The sequence below is a fragment of the Oryx dammah genome, unplaced genomic scaffold, assembly GCF_014754425.2.
Source record: "Oryx dammah isolate SB20612 unplaced genomic scaffold, SCBI_Odam_1.1 HiC_scaffold_3, whole genome shotgun sequence".
Taxonomy (NCBI): Eukaryota; Metazoa; Chordata; class Mammalia; order Artiodactyla; family Bovidae; genus Oryx; species Oryx dammah.
Genome location: NW_024070187.1, coordinates 115,687,422 through 115,703,562, shown reverse-complemented (window position 1 = coordinate 115,703,562; position 16,141 = coordinate 115,687,422). Strand labels below are relative to the sequence as shown.

At 58.8% G+C, this 16,141-nt stretch overlaps 2 protein-coding genes across 3 annotated transcripts in view; both read left to right on the top strand.

Moving 5' to 3' along the window:
• Nucleotides 1–10,433: 10,433 nt before the first annotated feature.
• LOC120861841 lies at nucleotides 10,434–13,333 on the top strand. Its single transcript, XM_040237708.1, has 2 exons — nucleotides 10,434–10,662; nucleotides 11,190–13,333. Exon 2 carries the CDS (start codon nucleotides 11,284–11,286, stop codon nucleotides 12,280–12,282), a length of 999 nt encoding a protein of 332 aa, XP_040093642.1. The 5' UTR covers nucleotides 10,434–10,662; nucleotides 11,190–11,283; the 3' UTR covers nucleotides 12,283–13,333.
• A 2,562-nt stretch (nucleotides 13,334–15,895) lies between these two features.
• The window catches only part of MAEA (macrophage erythroblast attacher, E3 ubiquitin ligase), a 28,300-nt gene continuing 28,054 nt past the window's right edge, over nucleotides 15,896–16,141 (top strand). Inside the window, exon 1 of one of the 2 annotated variants that reach the window (XM_040237706.1) lies at nucleotides 15,896–16,030. In XM_040237706.1, coding sequence (XP_040093640.1) covers nucleotides 15,962–16,030 — 69 coding nt within the window. In that variant the 5' untranslated portion in view covers nucleotides 15,896–15,961. The remainder of the gene's footprint in view (nucleotides 16,031–16,141) is intronic. The other variant, XM_040237707.1, reaches the window with a different exon arrangement.

The window sequence follows — 16,141 nt, the reverse complement described above, 5'->3', positions numbered from 1 at the left end:
GTCTCTTTTCACTTGGCAGGTGTGCTCACGGCTCGTCCGTGTCGGAGCATACGGCAGTGCGTCGCTCCTTTTTTTGGCTGGATAAAATTCTATTGTATAGACGTGCATTTTGTTATCTTCCTCAGTTGATAGGCATTTGAGTGGTCTCCACTTTGGGGGCTTATTTTATTAGAGAATTCCGCACACTTATATTTAGTGTAATTACTGATAAACAAGGACTTCCTTCCGCCAACTTTGCTGCTTGTTTTCTGTTTGTCTTACATAGTTTTGGTCTGGGGAGGAGGGAATATAGACATACGCTTTTTATTATCTTCTCGGCTGTTCCGTGCATCACAAGTAACATCTTAATTTATAATGATCTAGCCTGAGTTAACACGCACAGTCTCAATAGCTTACAAAACTGTGCTCCTGCTTAGTCCCGTCCCCACCCGCATGGGTTGTTTTTGTCACAGCTCACAAGTGTGTGGACCACGGGGTCCTTCCCAGGGCCGGGGTCAGGCTGTGAAGCGGGGGAGGGGCCCCTCTGTGCGCTTCCTTCATCACCTGACATCAAATCTCGACCCCACGCAGGGTCACACGTGTCCGTGGCAAAGAGCCCAGTGCCGAAAGCAAGGCAGGACAGGGCCAGAGCTGTCAGCCCCCCAGTACCGAAAGCCCTAACGGTTGCTTGTTTCTTCCCTCTGGTACCCAAGAAAGAAGACCTGGTTGCCGTAAGGAGGCATTTATTCGGGGTTGGTTTGGGGTTTGCAGCCCAGGTCCAAGCGCGGGACCCGTGAGCCGCAGCCTACAAGGTGCAGCCTTAGCGAGGCAGCACGTGGCTTGCTGACAGAAAACGCTTCCCCAGGACCCGGGCCGGAGCTGGAAGAAGCTAAGTGAGTGTGGGTGGGGGCTGTGAAGCTCAAGGTTGCAGCTGGCCGCTGCTCACGGGTGTTGTTTTGCAAAGGGCTGGTGGGGTCCTTGAGTTTGATGCCGTTCAGAGAACTGCAAGCGCTCAGCGATGCAGGGAGTGTCTGAAGCACACCCACACTGGACTCCTGGCTGCGCTGTGGGCGCCTGGGCCCTGGGCCTGGCTGTGCTCAGACGCTTCAGTCGTGTCTGACCCTTTGTGACCCCGTGGGCTGCAGCCCGCCAGGCTCCCCTGTCCCTGGGATTCTCCAGGCAAGAATACTGCAGCAGTTGCCATTTCCTCCTCCAACCTGGACCATAGCTTGTCCCCTCCTGCCACCCTCCTCCCCCCCTGCCTCCCGCCTTCCGGCCTCCTTCTCCTCTCCCTCCCTGTGACAGGAGTCTGGGGGATATGAGCGCCCCAGCACTGCGGCCCTGAAGACAGTTGACTCGGGACGGTCCTGCCTGCAGGGCGGAGGAGCAAGCACTGTCTGCACAGCAACAGCGGTGCCTCCTCCGGCAGGGCTCATCCGCAGGGAAGGAAAGACGGTGCTTCCTAGTGAGGTGGTGTTTGCCGAGAACTAGGCGGTGGCAGCCGAAGCAGGGCCTGCTCAGAGCCCAGGCGACTCGAGTCGCCGGGGCCTCGGCTCAGGGAGCAGAGATCCTCTCCCAGCACAGGTGGCCCCGGGACCCCCAGACCCACCGGGGGCGGGAAGCCGGTTCTCCCCCGGGCCGCAGGGCGGCCCTGCAGGCCTGGATCCGCTCAGGATCTCCGGGCCCAGGAGTCATCGGGAGCAGACTGTGGTGCAAACCCTCAGGCACAGAACCAAAGGCAGAGAGCGGCCACGTGGTGGGGTCGGGGGCGGGGGGCAGCACCGGCGCAGCAACTGAGAAAGAGCGCGGGCCGCAGGCGGGGCGGGGCTGACGGAGGCGGGGGCGGGCTCCAGGCCGCGGAGGGCCCTGGCTCACACCAGAAGCGCGCTCTGAGAGGGACCCAGAATGACCGGTGCGCACGGACCTGCGTCCTGCCCGGAGGCATGTTCCACCCTGCGCCCTCTGGCGGGTGCAGCCTGCTGTGGAAGCGCGAGTCTCTGCAGATGGCAAGTTGAAGCGAGGTCCTTAGGTGGGCTCGAGCCAAGCTGGCAGACGGCCTTATGAGCGGAAGGGACCGTGGACGCAGACGCAGACGCAGAGAAGCCACCTGGTGAGGGAGGCGGAGAGAGCAAGGCCGTGGCGGCCAGCCCAGGACCGGCCCAGGCCGCCAGGCACCTGGAAGCCAGAGGGCAGGAAGGGCTGCCCCGGAGCCGCTGGGGGCCTCGACCTCCGATCAAAAGCATCAATTCTTTGGCGCTCAGCCTTCTTCACAGTCCACCTCTCACATCCATGCATGACCACTGGAAAAACCATAGCCTGGACTAGACGGACTTTTGTCGGCAAAGTCATGTCTCTGCTTTCCAATATGCTGTCTGCGTTGGTCATAACTTTCCTTCCAGGAGTAGGCATCTTTTCATTTCTTGGCTGCAGTCTCCATCTGCAGTGAGTTTGGAGCCCCCCAAAATAAAGTCTGACACTGTTTCCACGGTTTCCCCATCTATTTCCCATGAAGTGATGGGACCGGATGCCATGATCTTCGTTTTCTGAATGTTGAGCTTTAAGCCAAGTTTTCCACTCTCCTCTATTACTTTCATCAAGAGGCTCTTTAGTTTCTCTTCACTTTCTGCCATAAGGGTGGTGTCATCTGCATATCTGAGGTTATAGATATTTCTGCCAGCAATCTTGATTCCAGCTTGTGCTTCTTCCAGCCCAGCGTTTCTCCTGATGTACTCTGCATAGAAGTTAAATAAGCAGGGTGACAGTTTACAGCCTTGACGTACTCCTTTTCCTATTTGGAACCAGTCTGTTGTTCCATGTCCACTTCTAACTGTTGCTTCCTGACCTGCATACAGGTTCCTCAAGAGGCAGGTCAGGTGGTCTGGTATTCCCATCTCTTTCAGAATTCTCCACGGTTTATTGTGATCCACATAGTCAAAGGCTTTGGCATAGTCAATAAAACAGAAATAGATGTTTTGTGGAACTCTTGCTTTTTCGATGATCCAGCGGATGTTGGCAATTTGATCTCTGGTTCTTCTGCCTTTCCTGAAACCAGCTTGAACATCTGGAAGTGCCGTCCACTTCCAGATGCCGTCCAAAAGGATCCTCACTAGGTGAGAGGTGGACGGCGGGTGAGGAGCTGGCAGCTGCTTTGGAAGTTTGGTACTTCTCGATTTCCTGGGTTGCTATCATAAGACTGCATTATTTTTTATTAAGAACAGCACTATCTGAGCACATTTAAAGAACTCGGACAGACCTGGGAGCTGCAGGTGTGGAGCCTGCTGCCGGGCAGGACCGCAGGCCCTTCGGGAGCCAGGGCCCACAGAAGGCCCTCCAGAAGCCCCTCTTTCTCACGGCTAAGTGTTCTTTTGTACCATTTCATTGGTTCAAAAATCTTGAGAGAAAACCATCTTGAACTGGTGTGCTGGCTCCCTAGCGTAACCAAGCAGGGTCCTGCGGGGCCTTGTGGGGGGCATGTCCCCGGCCTGCCTCTTGTTTACAGACAAGCTTCAGCCTCCTAGGCCTTCCCTGGATTTCAAAGAGCAAATTCAACTGAAGTGACAAAATGCAGAAACGAAAACAGTCAAGAAGACAAAAGAAGAGCAGTTTGGGCGTGGAGCCGAGGACCTCGGGTTCTTCCTCCAAGGCTGAGTTACCATCCTGAGCCCTGTCTCTGAGCGGTCATGCCCACGCTGAACGCCCCAGCCGGTGGGAGACGTGACCCACCCTGCCGAGCAGGAAATGCACCGCAGACCCAGGTCGCTAAGAACGAGAAAACTGATCTCTGAGATTCCGGAAACGTCTCCCGGTTGCCTCACCCCCAGCCGATCCGAGAACCTGCAGAGGCTCAGCAGGCAGCCTGCAGCCCCCATCCCCAGGCTGCCCACTCCACTTGGTGGGCTCCGTGCTGGGCGCCCGACGACAAACGCTGCACTCTCCTTCACCGCGACTGAGGGCCGTGGATGGGCGTACTGCACGCGGGCTGGAGAGTTCGGGCTTGCTTCCACAAGTCCAGGGTACCACACGTGGGGAGCATAAAAATGAACCCAGGAGCCAGGGGGCTTCTAACAACAGAGGCTGATCGTCCTGCTGTCGGGGGAGGCAGAGGCCCGCGCTCAAGGCGGCCTCAGGGCTGCACTCCTTCCGCAGGCTCCCAGGTAGGGTCCTTCCTGCCTCCTCCAGGTTCGGAGAGTCCTAGGGGTTCCCTGGATAAACGCAGCGGACTCCAGCCTCCGCCTCCAGCCCCACATGTCCGCCCGTCTTTCTCGCCTTCCTGTAAGGACACTGCTCACGTCGGACCAAGGGCCCACCTGTCCTGGGGTGACTTCATCTGAACTGTATCTGCGATGACCCTGTCTCCAATTCAGGTCACGGCCCGAGTACCTGGAGGTTAGAATGTCAGCATATCTCACTGCTGGGTGCAATCCACCCCCCAGTACCTGGCTGGGGTCCAACATGCCAGAGGGCCTCTCCCTTCCTCAAAAAATCCATCAGAGCTGGTGGAGATGCCCCCGGCCCCAGCCGGAGATGCCAGGTGTGGAGAAGTCTGTGGGTGGGCACTGGCCCGCGCGCCCTCGGCTCAGCGCTGCAGGGCGCTCCGGGGGCGCACTGCTCACAGGGCTTTCTGTGCACGTGGGGCTGCCCCCAGGACCTCTGCTCGCGTGCCCCTTCTGTGTTGATATCATTTATAATCATTATCATTATTAAAATCAAAAGTCATCATTTTTAAAGGCATAGACAATTGTTTAAAACTCTCCAGCTCACTAATGTGCCCTTAAACGCAGCTGTAAACATCAGCAATTTTTTTGCTCATCGTTGCCCCTTGTATCCAAGATTTGGTTTTCTTTTTGCTTTAACGATTCTTTCAGCGAGCTTGAGCGTAAACTTTTGGAACCCTTGCATGCCAGGAAACAGGCGTCTCCTGGCTGGTCCTGAACGGCCCCTTGGCTGGGCCCAGGACTCCAGCCGCATGCTCTTCCCCCTCAGCATCTGGAGCTGCTGCTCAGCGGTGCTGAGGAGAAGTTTGCTGCCAATGAGATTACTGTCCATTTGCGGGCAGTGGACTTTGATCTCTAGTGGCTCTTTGGACGGGATATGCTGTCACACTTCACGCATTCAAAAATATTAATTGAGCACTTCCTATATGTGGCTGGGCTCGTGGCCAGGAACAAGAGAGAGAAAGCCTGGCTTGTGGAACTGCCAGGCCACGGGGTACAGAGAGCAGATCCCATAATGCCAGGGGCCGACAAGGGCACGAAGGAGGCCAGGAAAGAGCAGGTCCGGGAGGATGCGGGGCATGCAGAGCGTCCCTCTGCGGATGGCCTCGAGGGGCGGGCGGCAGGGCCTGCAGCAGGCGAGGGCGAGGGTGAGGGCTGCCCCGCCCCTCCGCTCTGCTGTCGTCTGTCCCCTGCTCAGCCAGCGGCCCCTCCAGCCGGTGCGTCGCGGCTTGGAGTTCCGGAGGACCCCGCTCCTCTGGGCCCTGCGCCGCGCCGCCCGCCCTGCAGCGCTGTTGGAGCTGGCTGCTCTGGGATTCGCCCTTCTTGCCTTCTCACCTGTCTGTCCCCAAGCACTGGATTCCAGAAAAGCTCCTCTGTGTGCTTGTGCTGCTGGCGCCCTGGCCCCTCAGCCACGCTTTCCAACCAACCCGGCTGAACCGAAAAGAGAGTGGTCTCTGTGGGTAATGGATTCTTCGGGACGCCACGCTGCTCTGGTTTTGCGGACGGCACTCCTCCTGCTGACACGGTGTTGAGGGCGTGGGGGTCGAGTCGGGTGCAGAGGAGCCCTAGAATGGCAGCCCTTGTGCCTGGGCATGCCTGCAACCCCAAGGGTCCCCGGCTGCTGTGTCCTGGCCGCCTCTCCAGACCTGCTCCCCTCGGCCCCCTAAAGGAAGACCTCTCCTGCCGGGGGCAGGGGCACAGCCACCAGCTGGCCTGGCGCTCCTCGGGCCCTTCCTGCCCCAGGCTACGCTCTCCCTCACCCCCACACCAGGCACCGACCCCCTCTGAGCCGCCCCACCGTCCGCTGTGGCCGCTCGCTCGCCCACCCGGGGACCCGCCCGCCTGCAGAGCCCTCTGTGCGGCCCCTGTCGCCTTCCCGGCCTTCCTCGGGGCTGGCCCTCCCAGAAAGTGGCCTCCTCCCCCAACTAGAGTCCATCCCGAGGGGCCCAAGTAGCTGCGGACACAGGGCCTCTGACCAGGGGGCCCGATGGCAGGCCAGGGTTTGGCCAAAGGGGAGGAGGGTGGAAGAGGCCTCCAGCAGCGCTGGGTGCTGTTACAGTGGGTCTGCTGGGGGGCTGAGGGGTGAGGAAGCTTTCTCACTGCACAGAAGTTGCTTCTCCTCCTCCAGCAGGAAGCGGGCGGTGGCGGTGCCTGGGGATGGCTGTGGCCGTGACTCGGGAATGAACGGGGGGGAGACCCTGGGCTCCCTCGCCCCTACCCTGTTGGGCACAGAAGCGCCCCCACAGGCTCGGGAGAGCTGCTGTCTCCCCCGCAAACCCTTGCTGGGAGGGTTGATGAAGATTCCCCGGCCCTTAGACCCTCACTTCCCCATTTCAAGCTTAGATTGTTCAGTGAGATGAGAGCTGAGCCTTCTGCGTGGCACTGAGCACCCAAGGATCCAAGGCCACCGAAGGTGCTGACCACGCAGGAGCTGGGGACTCCGCCGGCACCAGTGGGCGTCGGGGCTTGGGAAAGGGTCTCTTCCTCGGCTGGGCAGAGGGGGACGGATGAGCCAGGGTCTGCCGGCCGCTCCCAGCAGAGCCCACATCCAGATGAAGTCCCTGGAAAGTGCTGTCCCCTGCGTCCCCGCTCCGCCAGGAGGCCTTTCACACGGCCACTGCCGATCTCTGCTCCCGTTCTCAGCTCCGAGGTTCTGCTCAGACAGACTTCCGCTTTCCTTCCAGATGGTTATCCGGCATTTCTTGCCCATCCGTGTCCTTTTTCCTGAGTCCTGTGGAAAGCTGCTGCTGTCAGGAGTAGAACATGGACCCCAGGGTTTACAGCCTTGACGGACTCCTTTTCCTATTTGGAACCAGTCTGTTGTTCCATGTCCACTTCTAACTGTTGCTTCCTGACCTGCATACAGGTTTCTCAGGAGGCAGGGCAGGTGGTCTGGTATTCCTATCTCTTTCAGAATTTTCCACAGTTTTTGTGATCCACACAGTCAAAGGCTTTGGCATAGTCAATAAAGCAGACATGGATGTTTTTCTGGCATTCTCTCGCTTTTTCGATGATCCAGTGGATGTTGGCAATTTGATCTCTCGTTCCTCTGCCTTTTCTAAAAAAGACCCAGCTTGAACATCTGGAAGTTCACAGTTCACGTACTGCTGAAGCCTGGCTTGGAGAATTTGGAGCATTACTTTACTAGCATGTGGAGGAGTGCAATCGTGCGGTAGTTTGAGCATTCTTTGGCATTGCCTTTCTTTGGGATTGGAATGAAAACTGACCTTTTCCAGTCCTGTGGCCACTGCTGAGTTTTCCAAATTTGCCGGCATATTGAGTGCAGCACTTTCACTGCATCATTTTCAGGATTTGAAACAGCTCCACCGGAATTCCATCACCTCCACTAGCTTTGTTCGTTGTGATGCTTTCTAAGGCCCACTTGACTTCACATTCCAAGATGTCTGGCTCTAAATTAGTCATCACATCATCATGATTATCTGGGTCATGAAGATCTTTTTTGTACAGTTCTCCTGTGTATTCTTGCCACCTCTTCTTAATATCTTCTGCTTCTGTTAGGTCCATACCATTTCTGTCCTTTATCGAGCCCATCTTTGCATGACATGTTCCCTTGGTATCTCTAATTTTCTGGAAGAGGTCTCTAGTCTTTCCCATTCTGTTGTTTTCCTCTATTTCTTCGCACTGATCGCTGAGGAAGGCTTTCTTATCGCTTCTTGCCATTCTTCGGAGCTCTGCATTCAGATGCTTGTATCTTTCCTTTTCTCGTTTGCTTTTCGCTTCTCTTCTTTTCGCAGCGATTTGTAAGGCCTCCCCAGACAGCCATTTTGCTTGTATGCATTTCTCTCCCATAGGGCGGACTTGGAAAGGGCTTATTACCAAGGAGATGCTCACCTGCACCCTGAAGGCTTGGCCCTGAGGCTGCCCCTCTTCTGCCTTTGGGCCAGTCTCCAGGGCCACCTGGTGACCCTCCCCAGTCTCTCTCTCAGGGTGCACCACCCCAGCACCACCTCCAGGCCGCCTAGCCGTCCCCAGTGTCTCTCCCGCCCACCAGCAGGCTGTGGCCGAGCCCACTGGGGTGGACTGCAGGGCCGTCGAGGCGCCCCAGGTCTGCGTGTGCTTGGGCTCTGTCCACAGTCTGTCCACTCCGCTACCTCTTCCTGGCGCCTTCATCCTCTCCACTGGCCCTCATCGTCTCTGTGCACGTCAGATTTGGCCGGTTCGAACGTGGAATCAGCACAAGAAATGGTTAATAAGATACTTAATTATTCTGAATTAAGGAGTGAAATGGATCCCATAACAGAACTTCTGGCCCAAGATGCCTTCAGTGCAGGCGGTGACGATCTTGCCAACAAGAGTCCAGAGTCCGGAGGCTGTGGGGCTGATTGCTGTGCTCGGTCAGCAAGGGCAGGTCTTTGGACCAGCTCCTCTGGGAGTGCCCTCAGCGCTCCCGTCACGGCCTCGCTGTGACCGCTACACCTCCTCCCGGCACACCCCTCCCGGGTCGAAGGAAGACAGCGATGACTGATCTCCACCCCCGCCTTCCTTAAAGGAGACGTGAAACCTTCCCAAGCGCCACCTGCCTCCCAAACAGGGCTCCTCTCAGCTCCATTGGGCAGAGCTGGGTCCTGTGTTCTCCCCACCCCCACCATTCCAGCAGAGGAAAGAGCGGGCCATGCCTGCTTTCCCCCAGTCAAGCCTCAGCCCCTGGGGAGGGGCCTCCTTTCCGTGACCCACTGCATCAGGAGACCAGGACAGCTGGCATCTTACGTATCAGTGTTTATTGTATTCGGCATAGAAGAAACAGCTGCTGGGGAAAGAGGGAGGCGCGAAGTGCAGGCGCCAGAAGCCGAAGTAGAAAACGGACTGTCCGGCGGGAAATACAGACAGGAGGGGCGCGGTGCCAGCGCGTGGGGCTGGCGTCTCCAGGGGTGAGCGCGTGACAGAGAAAGGACAAGCGTGTGCTGGGGTCAGGCACGGGCGCAGCGGCCAGTACAGCTCCTGTGGTCGCCAGGCAGCCAGTACTGAGAAGCTGCCAGGGTGGTGGTTAAAGGCTGGGTAGGCCGACCGTCAGGGGCGTGGTGGTAGTCAGGCAGAGAGGAAGGTAAGAGGAGGACCCCAGCCTTCACCCCGGAGCCCTCCTGCTCACCCGGCCTCAGGCCGGTGGATGGGGGTGGGGGGACAGGCCGGGGCTCTGTCCTGCTGGGCTCCACGGCCCTCGCCAGTGCTGCCCGCTGGCCGGGCTCAGGCCGAGAGGCCGCAGTGACGGTCTCCCCGGTCCCCACGCTGGGCCCTAAGGGCAGCAGCAGTTCGCCTGGCTGCCGTGCCAGGGGCCTGAGCCCCTGCTGCTGGGAGACCCTGAGGAGACTGGGGGCCAGCTGGGTCCTGGGTGCCTAGCTGCCTCAGAGACGACAGCTGGACGGGCCCTGGGGGCCTGGCTCCAAGGGCACCACCAGCCGAGACCTGCCTCCTCAGCCCGGCCTGGGTGCTGGTGGGAGGACCCAGACTGGGTGCTGGACGAGGACTCCGGGGCAGGGAGACTGGCCCTAGCAGGGAGTGCCCCCGCCCCTTAGCCACGACCTGGTCCTTGGAGGGGGAAAGCTGAGCCTTGTCTTGTCTTGGCAGAACAGAGAATACCATTCCTTTAGGAGACATTTACAGGAACACTGTTACCTGACCTTGACCTGACCTCAAGAACAAAGAATCTGACACCTGGGGTTTGCAACGACTTACCACGCCCTTCCTCCCTTTTCCCAGGAGAGGGCTTTGCTGAAACCTTTGGGGATTTGGGGGGTTTTCAAGGTGGGAGCCACACGTCTCCTCGCATCGTGCAGCAAGAAACCTTTCTCTGCTCCCGATTCCGAGGATTCAGTCAGTATGTTTGGCCCCGCTGTGCCAGCGGCACACAGACTCACCTGCACAGGAGTGCTGGGATCCGTCTAGGGAGCACACACCGGCCTCATGAGATGGGCCGCCGATTCCTCTGCTGCCCGGACCCTCCGGCGGGAGCCCCCGCCCCCTTCCCAGCATCTCACCTCCTCTATCCTCCACACTCCTGCAGCCCAGCCCCCTGCACACCACCTCTGTTTCGCGGACCGCCTGTCCTCCCTCCGCTATCAGACGCTATCGGAAGCTGAGATACCAAACGGAGCCCTTGAAGCATCAGGATCCAGGCAGGATTAAGGTCACCATGGCAACCCTGGAGTGCCCTCCCCCGACCAGCTCGCGGAGGCACCGCACCCGCACGCGAAGCCTGGCACACCCGCTCCCATGGAGGGAGTTGGCTCGCCTCCTCTCATTTGTGTTCCCGTCCCGCAGCCCGAGATCGGACACCGAAGAACCGGACCACAGGGGACCCTCAGGCCTCCGGGGTCACGCACCGGCCCCCAACACGGCCACGGAGCGCCCCCGAAAGACTCTGGGCCTCCAGGTGGCCGGGGAGCAGAGGGCCACCTCAACGCCCTAATGGGACGCTCGAGGGCGTCGGAGCAGCGCCCTACAAGAGGTCCAGGTGTCGTAACCACGCGTTGCGGGAAACAACTCCCTGAGAAGGACTGTGCCGATGGTGGAGTGCAGATTATTACACCGGCAGGCCCAAGGCAGAGTCTCCTCTTAGCCAAGGACCCCGACCAGTTTTTGCAAACTCCTTAGACACCCTAGTGTACGAGCCCAAACCCGCCTCCCCGCGTCCCTTGAAACTAGTCTGGACAAGGTAAAAGGGAGGTAGCATCGGAGTTAAGCCACGATCGATGTGTCATAAGCCTACATAGTCAAACAGTGGCCATTTAGCAATAGACCTGTGGTCATACCCCGCTGAGCATAATGGGATTTCTGCCTTGATTCTCTTAGAGATACTTAGCATATTCTTTTAGGCGACCGAGAGTCTAGGTACAAGTCCCGAGGCTCCTTCTTTGGGGCCCTGGGTTTCCACTGGTATGCCGTTCCCATAGATACTGGGCATATAGCTCAAAGTCCACAGTCGGACCCGAGGTGGATCCTGCTCTCAAGATAGAGCCCGTGACCTTTCCTCCTACACAGGGTCCCCACCTGGGACGTCTTGCTCCGCCGAGGACCGCCGCTGACTCATCGGGAGAGTTCCCGGGACTCCTGCCCACGGCCAGCAAACCTCTCGATGGGCTCCCTGCAGAGCCGAGGGCAGCCAGAGACCAGCGGCCACAGTGACCCACCTCGGAACCTTAAAAGCAAGGTCGCCTTGGACTCCAGCCTCGTCGAGCTGGCCCGATCGCTCGCCTCTGTGTTCCCCTCCCGCAGCCCGAGGTCGGGCGCCGAGAACCGGACCACAGGGGACCCTCAGGCCTCCGGGGTTCCACACCATCTGCGCACTCGGTCGCGGAGCGACCCCAAAAGACTCTGGGCCTCCAGCTCTCCGCGGAGCAGTGGGCCACCTGAAAACCCGAGTCCGACGCGCGTGAGACTGGCGGGAAGCCGGCTCATGGGGACGGGACGGCCATCTCCATCCGGAGAAGCTCGGCGTCCTCACCTGGGCGGAACCACCCCGAGACTCTGGTTCCCGGCGTGCCTCGGCCTTCCACCGCCGGGTCCGGCCTGGAGGCTGTTTCTGCAGGCTTGGGTGCCGGCTGCGTCTGTGGGAGACCGAGTCGGAAACGCCAGCATCTCCTGGCCGGCGCTAGGACCCATGCAGGGTGTCGTCAGCCTGGTGTGTGTCAGTGCAGAGGCGCTGATGGGTCGCTGGCCTGGAGACCGATGGCCTGGGACCAGTTTAAGCGTTGTAGTGTTTTGCGTGTTTCTTTTGTGGAGAGTTGTCTCCAGAGGGCGAGAGGGATGCCCTGCTCTCCAGGAGGAGAAGATGAAAAACATCATCAGGGGTCCCTGTAAAGGTGGGCCGGGCACTCGAGGGCGTGTCCCAGGAGAGCCCCCGCCCAAATGCACCCAGGACTGGTTGGCTGAGCTGGGGCTGCTCAGGGACAGGTGCTCCCAGCTGGAGGGGGAGGTGGAGGTGCTAAAAGAGCACGCTGAACACCTGGGGCGTCAGGAGGCGCGGGTCCGAGACCTGGAGGGCTTCTTCCTCAACTTCCGGGGCTTCCTGGAAGCCTGTGCCCCGGGACAGGGTGTCTGTGGGCCCCCCAACCTCGGGAAGGAGCTGGCCTGAATACATAACACTGTTGTGTTTTACGACATTGTCCCGTGATGGTTGCGCCGGATCGAGGGCTGCTCCAGCCCACACGTGTCCTCGCTCTGCAGCTGCCAGGTGTGAACTGCAGATTCCCCAGGCTCTCGGCCCGCGTCGGGTGCCACTCTGACGGGAGGGAGCCCAGCAGAGGGGGGCCGCACCCGGGGGTTCCTATGGAGACCCTTTCTGGCACAGGCATCCCAGCCAGTCGGTGGCAGAACTTGGGTTTGGACCTCGTCGCTGTGGCAGCAGGTGCCAGGCTCACGCAGACCTCCGGGGAGCAAATGTGGTGGGGGGGGTTGGCGAGGCCAGGCTGGAGACAGGTCGGGGCGCCGGCTGCACTGGGCTCGTGGGGACAGGACTCGGGGGCGCCGCGGCTGGGATGGCCGGCGCTCAGTGCACTCTGGGGAGGGGCCCAAGGCAGTCCCAGGATGAAGGATGTGGAGGTGCAGGGTGGGGGCTGCGACTTGTCTGTCCACTCAGCCCAGACTCCAGGCCTGCGACAGGACGTGCTTGAAGCCTGGGGAAGCTGCAGCCCGGCCAGGTGTCTGCATGAGGGCTGAGCATGGTAGGCCCGAGGCTTGAGGCCTCTCCCCCGGCCAGGGTTCTCTGTCATGGGCACAGAGCCTGTGGGCACGTGGCTTCCATCCATTCTCCAGAACTGATGAGGTATGGCTGTGGACGATCTCGGCAGCAACAGCCAAACATCCTGACACGCTGACTGTGGTCCCCCCAGCTTTGCACCAGGACCCGTCTTTCCGAGAGGGACTGGGCGGTCTGGTAGCCCCCAGGCCCGGGCCCTGGCCACCCTCCAGGACTCACCTCCCACGGGGAAAGCAGGAGAGACCACACTGAATCGGGTTCTCTGGGAAGCTCTTTGGCATTTCCCCCGGGAGCGATCGCTGGTTCCGGTGTGATGTGTTGAGCAGCCTGCCAGTCTGGCTTGCAGAGCAGCGGCCTGTCCCGCTCACAAGTGAGCAGGCTCCGTCTTGTCCACACCTTCACTGACACCTGTTACTTTGTTTCTGGATGAGTTTGTTTTTTCCTGGCTTTGTATTTTGTTCCTGGGAAAGCACATTAGGGAGCAGGGGCCGTGCACACTATACACACACAGAAAGTAAGTAACTTTTTTTATACTAATAAAGGTTATTGAAAATGGGCCAAGTAATTAAAATGCAGTTTTTATCTTCAAATACAAGAATTGTCAGAATGAATTCCCCCAGACAGATTGTGGGGGAATTTACACAACGTCTATGCCACGCAAATCTCTGGGCTTTCGTGTTCCTGGAGTCTTATTCTGACGTCCCACCTGTTGTATTTGGAGGTACTTGGAGGCGGAGCCCCCAGAGATGGGGCGTCATGAGAAGAGGGGGTGAGCTGGCACTTCCCCTGTGGTCTAGTGGTTAAGACTCCAAAGGAGGCCTGGGTTTCATCCCTGGTGGGGGAGCTAAGATCCTACAAAGGGAAGTGAGTGAAATTCGCTCAGTCGTGCCCGACTCTTTGCGACCCCTTTGACTTATTTTTGGGCTCCAAAATCACTGCAGATGGTGACTGCAGCCATGAAATTAAAAGACGCTTAGTCCTTGGAAGAAAAGTTTTGACCAACCTAGATAGCATATTCAAAAGCAGAGACATTACTTTGCCGACTAAGGTCCGTCTAGTCAAGTCTATGGTTTTTCCTGTGGTCATGTATGGATGTGAGAGTTGGACTGTGAAGAAGGCTGAATGCCGATGAATTGATGCGTTTGAACTGTGGTGTTGGAGAAGACTCTTGAGAGTCCCTTGGACTGCAAGGAGATCCAACCAGTCCATTCTGAAGGAGATCAGCCCTGGGATTTCTTTGGAAGCAATGATGCTAAAGCTGAACTCCAGTACTTTGGCCACCTCATGCGAAGAGTTGACTCATTGGAAAAGACTGATGCTGGGAAGGATTGGGGGCAGGAAGAGAAGGGGATGAGAGAGGATGAGATGGCTGGATGGCATCCCGGACTCGATGGACATGAGTCTGAGTGAACTCGGGGGAGATGGTGATGGACAGGGAGGCCTGGCATGCTGCGATTCATGGGGTCGCAAAGAGTCGGACACGACTGAGCGACTGAGCTGAACTGAACTGACTTATAGTCCATGGAGTTCTCCAGGCCAGAATACTGGAGTGGGTAGCCTTTCCCAGAAGCCACTGGCAAACTGCTAGGCGGGAAGACTCTGATTCTTGATCAGTGATGCTTTCAAGGAAAGATGTTGATCAAAAGGGGAAAATGTGGAATTCATTAAGGAATAGTCAGCTAACCTTTGGAGTTAAGGCATACCCTCCTTGCATGTCAATTTCCCTAACCAGAAGAGACTTCTACCTGCTTTCTGGCAGGAAGAAGAAAACTTCCCTCTGCCCCTGCCCCCAGCAGCCCAGCCAATCAGAGACGGCATCAGCTCAGCTGATTTGGAAGATTCCGTGCTTTGCGCCTCCAGTGGACTCTAAGGATTGGGGGCAGCAGGAGAAGGGGATGACAGAGGATGTGATGGCTGGATGGCATCACGGACTCTACGGACGTGAGTCTGAGTGAACTCCGGCAGATGGTGATGGACAGGGAGGCCTGGCGTGCTGCGATTCATGGGGTCGCAGAGTCGGACACGACTGAGCGGCTTTCACTTACTTATTCCTCGTTTCCTGGTGAAAACAACTGGCTGTCATACTATTGCAGCTGACAGAGGCTTCGTTAGTTAGCCTTGAGCTGCGCAGACTCTGAAAGCCCTGATGCGTTTACTCAGGTTTACCTGGTCAGGTTCCAGGAGCTCGGTTCATCCAGGACAGGAAGCTTTTCATCCTCGTGGGGTTGTTATCACCAGGATTTTGCTAGAATGCTGCAGGGCATGCTGTGTGTGAGTGTCTGTGTGTGTGTCTGTGTGTGTGTGTGTGGGGGGGGTTTAACGCTAATGTTTCTTTAACAAAATCATTTCAGAAAAGGGTGTGAAATTTGGCTTTATTTGAAAGTCTTCTAAGTAGTGAAGCCTAATTTAATTTCTATTTTTGCAAGGACTAAAAGGGCATAAGTATATGGAGCGGTTTGAAAGGCAACTTGAGTCGGTGTGGGAGCCAGGGACGCCGGAGGCTCTGCCCGCACCGTGCCTTTGTACACTGTGGCGGCCTCTTTCCTTACCGAGTTCAGAACCGCCACCTCCCCTCCCCAACGGGGGTGCCTGGGCCCCCCGCTGTGGGCTGCAGCCGCGCCCCTATGCGGAGAGCAGCCCACGGACAGGCGCTGGTAGCCTGCAGATGTCCTGGCACAGCGGGCTCACTAGCTGGAGGCCGGCCCGCGAGAGCCCAGTGACCGCCACGGCCGCGCTGCTCGCGGGAGCCCCCCGACCGCCAGCGCCGGGTCCAGGGCCGCAGGGAACCGGGAGCTTCCCGCACCGATCAGCCGGGCCCACCCCGCCTCCGGTTCAAGGAGAGACACCGCCCAGCCGGGCTTCCCGTTGATTGGCTGGACGGGAGAAAGGCGGGCGGTGATTGGGTGGGCCGGTGGCCACGCCTTCTTCCTCGGCCGCCGAACGGCGAGCGCAGGCGATTGGTGCGGACGCCGGCCCGCCGCGCCCCTCGACGTCACTACCCGGCGTGCCGCGCGCGCACTTCCCCTCCGCCCGCTAATGTTTTGGCCGATCCAAGATGGCGGTGCAGGAGTCCGCCGCTCAGCTCTCCATGACCCTGAAGGTGCAGGAGTACCCGACCCTCAAGGTGGGGTCTGTGGCCGCGGTGCGCCCGCGCCCGCCAGGGGCCGCGGGCCGGGCGGCGACCGGGCGCGGCGGGGGGGGAGGGGGGGCGGGCCCGAGGCCGCATACCCCACCT